This window comes from Haliotis rubra, unplaced genomic scaffold, assembly GCF_003918875.1.
Source record: "Haliotis rubra isolate DU_JTF1 unplaced genomic scaffold, ASM391887v1 Scf1544, whole genome shotgun sequence".
Taxonomy (NCBI): domain Eukaryota; kingdom Metazoa; phylum Mollusca; class Gastropoda; order Lepetellida; family Haliotidae; genus Haliotis; species Haliotis rubra.
Window position 1 is genome coordinate 91,177 of NW_025765497.1, and position 6,417 is coordinate 97,593.

The following is a 6,417-nucleotide window of genomic DNA, read 5'->3' on the forward strand; positions in this document are numbered from 1 at the left end:
CCCTTCACGTTGATTGCCAGGCAGAGTGAATTTGGGTTTGACGTCGTTCGTATGCAATATTCTAGCAATATCACGGCGGGGAGACAAGAAAAATGGGCTTCACACATAAAACCCATGTGGGGAATCGAACCGGGTCTTCGACGTGACAAGCAAACGCTTTAACCACTAGGCTGCCCCACGACAAACAGTGTAACAGTACCATATTTAAACGTTATTTTACATTGTGCTCAACATGATCGAACAAGGGCTGTTGGCGTGACGATCGGACACTTTAACCAGGAGACGACCCCAACTAAATCGGGGATTTGTTTCACATACTCTGTAGTTACTTTCCCATAATCACTGGTTTGTGTGGTAGAGGTGCGATATTATTACAACCGACACACTAATTAAGACGTTTAACACTTGTCCATTGATCTGGAGACAGGCAAATGGAAAATAATATTTTTCGTATGCCAAAGCCTCAATTCATCCAATCAACTGGGATAAATGACTGATCCTCCCACCCCCCCGCCTCCTCTGTCGGAAACTCGGACTGTCGGACTTCGACCCTTTCAACTAATTAAACAAATGCCAGTTTTAATTGTATCGACATTGCAAGTGGTTTATTCACCCGGTTGTAACATCAAAATGAATATCACATATAAACATGTTTCGCGTTGAAGCGTTTGATTCAGCATTTTGAAAAGTCTGACAAAAATGTCGAAATGGTTCACGATGTTGCGGAATAATAAATAACATTGACTATAATTGCACATCAGTATTTGGCCGACTTTCTTTGCGTTTTATTTTTGGTCCCTTTGCGAAATGCCAAACAATGTCATAAGGCTTGATGTCAACTGACTCAGGCATATTAGGCGGCTTCCTCGTCTCCCTCTTCCTCGTCAAACTCTCCCTCTTCCTCGGCGGTGGCGTCCTGGTACTGCTGGTACTCAGACACCAAGTCGTTCATGTTGGACTCGGCCTCAGTGAACTCCATCTCATCCATGCCCTCGCCAGTGTACCAATGGAGGAAAGCCTTTCTCCTGAACATGGCCGTGAACTGCTCGGAGATGCGCTTGAACAGCTCCTGGATTGCAGTGCTGTTGCCGATGAAGGTTGAAGACATCTTGAGACCACGTGGTGGGATGTCACAGACGGCGGTCTTGACGTTGTTGGGGATCCATTCAACGAAGTAGCTGCTGTTCTTGTTCTGGACATTAAGCATCTGTTCATCGACCTCCTTCATGGACATGCGACCACGGAAGATTGCTGCCACAGTAAGGTAGCGGCCGTGACGGGGATCACAGGCAGCCATCATGTTCTTGGCATCGAACATCTGCTGGGTGAGCTCGGGCACAGTGAGTGCACGGTACTGCTGGCTTCCTCTGGAGGTGAGGGGAGCGAAGCCGGGCATGAAGAAGTGAAGACGGGGGAAGGGCACCATGTTGACAGCCAGTTTACGGAGATCGGCGTTCAACTGACCAGGGAACCTCAGACAGGTGGTCACTCCGGACATTGTGGCTGACACAAGATGGTTGAGGTCACCGTATGTGGGTGTGGTCAGTTTCAGTGTTCTGAAGCAGATGTCGTACAGAGCCTCGTTGTCGATACAGTATGTCTCGTCTGTGTTCTCAACCAACTGATGGACTGACAGAGTGGCGTTGTAGGGCTCGACGACTGTGTCGGACACCTTTGGTGATGGCACAACGGAGAAAGTGTTCATGATTCTGTCTGGGTACTCCTCTCTGATCTTACTGATGAGGAGGGTGCCCATGCCTGACCCGGTGCCGCCACCAAGAGAGTGGGTCAGCTGGAAGCCCTGAAGACAGTCACAGCTCTCGGCCTCTTTGCGAACAACATCCAACACGGAATCTACCAGCTCAGCACCTTCTGTGTAGTGACCCTTGGCCCAGTTGTTGCCAGCACCGCTCTGACCGAACACAAAGTTGTCTGGACGGAAGATCTGTCCGAAAGGACCAGATCGGACAGAGTCCATAGTTCCTGGCTCCAGGTCGACCAAGACAGCACGGGGGACATATTTGCCTCCTGTAAAATGAGGGAAAATTGAAAATAGGAAATATTCATCTTATTGTAACACTTAATTACAATGACACTTTGTTAAGGAATGTCCTCTTGAAATTTAGTAAATCACAAATAACTCAAAAGATTTACTATGTAAAATCAGATATTAAACTTTCATCCATGGATAAATTACGATATAAAACAAACACAAATTTATACTACAATTCAACAAATTTATATTACAATTCAACAGTGAACAAGAGTTCCCCTACAGATCGCTAGCTAACAACTGATGTTTTATCAGGCTTCATGTACAAAATGTAGTCACTATTACGAAGAAATGTAATTATTTCAACGCCTTAAACAGATACCACAAAGTGTGTATATGGTGCTGCCATTTCACGTTTACTCACCTGTAGCCTCGTTGTAGTAGACGTTGATTCTCTCCAACTGGAGGTCGGAGTCACCATGGTAGGTGCCGGTGGGGTCGATGCCGTGCTCGTCGGAGATCACCTCCCAGAACTGTAATACGAAATATGACCTAAATTAATCAGAATATTTATTCTTATGCAACAAAACGACTCATGTTTATTTACAATTACTTGAGATAACACCTCAGCCTGACATACCACTTGTGTTGGCATAGCATGCCATTTAGAGTCTTCCTAAGTTTATTTGTACAAGGAGTGTTAGGAGCTTGAACTCAACCATATAAGGATAACATTTAACGAAGCTCCTTACAAAGATACCCTTTGCTCGTGTCAATCTTGTCAGAGCGGTTTGTGTGGGGAGCAGTGTGGACGATTTACCTGAAGAGCCAGCGAATGTTAAGTGTGTTATTCCTCTGTAGGCCGGGTTTACTTGAACGTGATAGTCTTAGTTTACACAGTCTTGCAAACTCCCCACACCAAATATGTTCTGTGTTTCCCCCTGTTCCCGGACTTTGTTGACATAAAACATTGCCGCCATGTTGGGATCTGCCGGACCAGAAACATATATGGGGCCACGAGATTTTACTACTACACAATCCTTGATTTTATTAAACAAAATTCCGAATAATTTTCATTATCTTATGTTTTTCAATAATATCAAAGTGATATCCCCACAACTGTGTTACTCGTCAAAATGTGTTTGGTGTAATACCAACTTACATTATCCTGTTCAATATAATGTGATACCAGCCGCCATTTTAAATTGTGTCACGAATGCATAAGTGAAGGATGTCAGAAAGGTTGTATTCGCGGGTAACGCTCAGGTTTAAAACGTAACGTTCGACCCAGACAATACCCTTCCCGCCCAGAGGACGCCTCAGCGAATAAGTGTTGTGAATTTCATATCTTAACGGACGGGCGGTGGTTGCTGGGGCAACGCCCTGCCGGCACACCTGTTTCCCCGTGGTCTACCACTGAACTCGATAATTAACAATTTGAATCTGTTTCAAAATGGGGACGGGGGCAGAGTGTGTCTTAAACAAAATGGGGACGACCATTGGTAACAACTTCACAATGACAAGAAGCTGACGGCATACAGCACATTATCATAATGTATGCAGGGCCGCCATGCAGTACCGATCATATGACTCATTGTGGCGATGTGGATGGTGATTCACTGGAAGCAGACCTTTAACTCGCCAATAACAATTTGTATCAACTAAATACATACACAGACTTATCACTGGGAACCTTTTGTTATCGAACATCAACACTCCATGCCTTCCCGCCAGTTGCCTTTGTCTATAGTAGACCACGCCGGTCATGCTTCACGGCTTTTCTCTGGCTTATAAAATGGCGATTCATGGAAACAAATATCCCCCCGTCTACAACATGGATCGAAATATGTCTTCAAAACCGATTAAATGCCGGCACATATCAAAATGGCGATATAATCATGTGTGTTGGGTGACCCAGTTAAATCAGACGTCTGATCGAGTGGGTTATGTTCAAACGCCATTTGTAAGTTCGCGACAACAATTTTAACTAAACGTGTCCTACCTTAGCTCCGATCTGGTTTCCGCATTGTCCAGCTTGTAAATGTACGATTTCCCTCATTCTGACTTGTAATAGAGACCTAGTTGCACGAACACTGACGAGAAACTGAGTATGCGCTGAACAGCCACCGACCGGTATATATACTACTAATTATGGAAACGGTCAACAGGATCGCCTGTTGTTAGCAACCCTGATTGTGTCGAAGTAGCTGATTGGTTACTTCAAACCCGAAGAGCATTCTGATTGGCTGAGAGACCTCGACAAGGCTTACAATTAACATTTCAATATTGATCCTCACTCCTTAACCCTGTTGCTAAGCAACGGTCGTCTTGCCCTCCGTGGCTTATCACGTGATCTCCTTGAAGGACCCGTAACAAATTCTTCGGTTAGACCGACAGCTGTTATCTCCCTTTAAACGTTATAAAAATAACACAGTCTAGTTATCTTTAACGGGAGCTATTCATGGTTTAAACGGAATGTGAATGACATTTGCTGTAAAGGGTTGGGTTTGTGTAAAACCTCAGTGGACACTTACGATCGGAGTAGACTTAGGACTACCCAAATACACCCACAGCCTTCTAATTACGGTTTCAGAGTAGGGTGTTGAAAAAATCCAGGTTACGAATTTATCAAGAGATTGTAGATACTGAACCTACTCCAAAACTCTTTGAAAACACTCCGCTTTGTTTTCAAATCGATTGAAAGACTTACAGCTTTCGTTTTCTTATGTTTTAGCACTTGATTTTATAGAGGCATGTAAGTTAAACGACGTTCACGACACAATGATTGTTTTCTACTTGTTTTTTTATAGTTTACTGTTTGATGATGCCTGTTTTCAGTACGCATGCACTGAATTACGTACGTGCAAGAAAACAACGACAAAAAATCACAAAGTGCAAAACAGACGTAAATCAACCCCTCCGTCCCTTTTCTCTCTAACCTTCTTCTCTCTGTTTTCTTCTTTTCTCCTTTACCCTGTCTCACTCTTTCCCCCTTCCCTCACTCGAGCTCCCCACCCACCACCTACACGCGCGCGCACGCACTCACGCACATGTTCTATCTGTCATATATTTCCCAAGCAAGCGCGCCAGTATACAAGACATGCACATACTCATGACCACTTACACGTGATGGGAATACATTGAGCGGATTGATAAGCCGGTTCACTTGTACACTTCACAGGGGGCAGTGTTCCTTCAGGTATCTCATAGTCACGTCCCCTACTCACAGTGTGTCCCGGGGGTCTACGTTTGTAAACATATACATGGGGAGATCACAGAGATAGTGTTGTTTCTTACACCTGTGTGTGTGCGTCTGCGTGTGCGTGTGGATGTTTGTGTGTGCGTGCGTGCATGCATACGTATGTATGAATGCATGCAAACGTTAGTGTGTGTGTGTACATACATGTGTGCGTTTGCGTTCGTTTGTGTGTACATACATGTGTGGGTGCGTTCGTGTGTGTGGACATGCGAATGCGTTTGTGTGTGTGTGTAAATACATGTATATATGCAATTTCACGTGCGTGTGTATGCACATGCATGTAAAATATTATTATATACAGTTATATATGTTTGTAGTTGTAGGTGGGTGTGCATGCATGGGCTGTTTAGTGTGTGTGTGTGTGTGTGTGTGTGTGTGTGTGTGTGTGTGTGCGCGTGCGTGCGTGTGTGTGTGTTAGTTATATGTGTGTATGAGCTATTAAACATGATTTATCAAGGATCACGTAAGCTGTTGCCTCAAGATACATAGTTTGGCCCCTGTCAAATTCTGATCAGCATTTATGTGCGTATGCATGTTGTAAAGAAGCGCACGCGCGTGAGTGTGTTTGTGTGTGGTATGCATGGTCTCTTTTTGTGTGTGTGTGTCCGTGCGTGCGTGCGCGTTAGCGTCGGCGTAATTGTCCTAATGGGATACAGTATCAAGTTCAGCATGTCTATATATGTGTTTAGCTGCAGCGAAATGACCATCAATGTTTTTGTATTGTGTTTTTAAATGTAACTATGTGGAAGGTCAGGCATGGTTTGAGTGTGGTTTGTTCGACGTGTTAAGTCTGTGACTTGAGCTTAAACAGTTCACCACCTGACATGCTCCTGCCAGGAAGTAGAGAAACACAACGCTCCCGTCGTCCATAGCCGAGACCGTGTTGCCCATGTCGTGTGCTGCTCCCTGTTGTACTTCCCGATGGAACATAGCTGATATTAGTCTGTCTCACAGTCCCTGAACCACATTATTTCCCTACTGCCAAGCCCTCTCTGCAGTGCTAAAGCCCTAAATAAAGCAAGTCTCTGGTCTCCCTAGGGCTCCTTTTCAATTTAAATGGGCTTGTTTGTTACTATCAAAATTATACATATTCAGAGACTAAGCATTAGTCTAAGCTGATATCTACACGAGCCATAACCGGACAGCAGACACGTGACCTCGGTTC

General features: G+C 44.6%; 1 protein-coding gene across 1 annotated transcript; it reads right to left on the reverse strand.

The window, feature by feature from the left end:
* Positions 1-577: 577 nt before the first annotated feature.
* On the reverse strand, positions 578-4,154 carry LOC124270762 (tubulin beta chain). Its single transcript, XM_046705800.1, has 3 exons — positions 3,996-4,154; positions 2,418-2,526; positions 578-2,028 (listed from the first exon to the last, which is right to left on the reverse strand). Exons 1-3 carry the CDS (start codon positions 4,050-4,052, stop codon positions 854-856), a joined length of 1,341 nt encoding a protein of 446 aa, XP_046561756.1. The 5' UTR covers positions 4,053-4,154; the 3' UTR covers positions 578-853.
* Between the last annotated feature and the right edge of the window lie 2,263 nt (positions 4,155-6,417).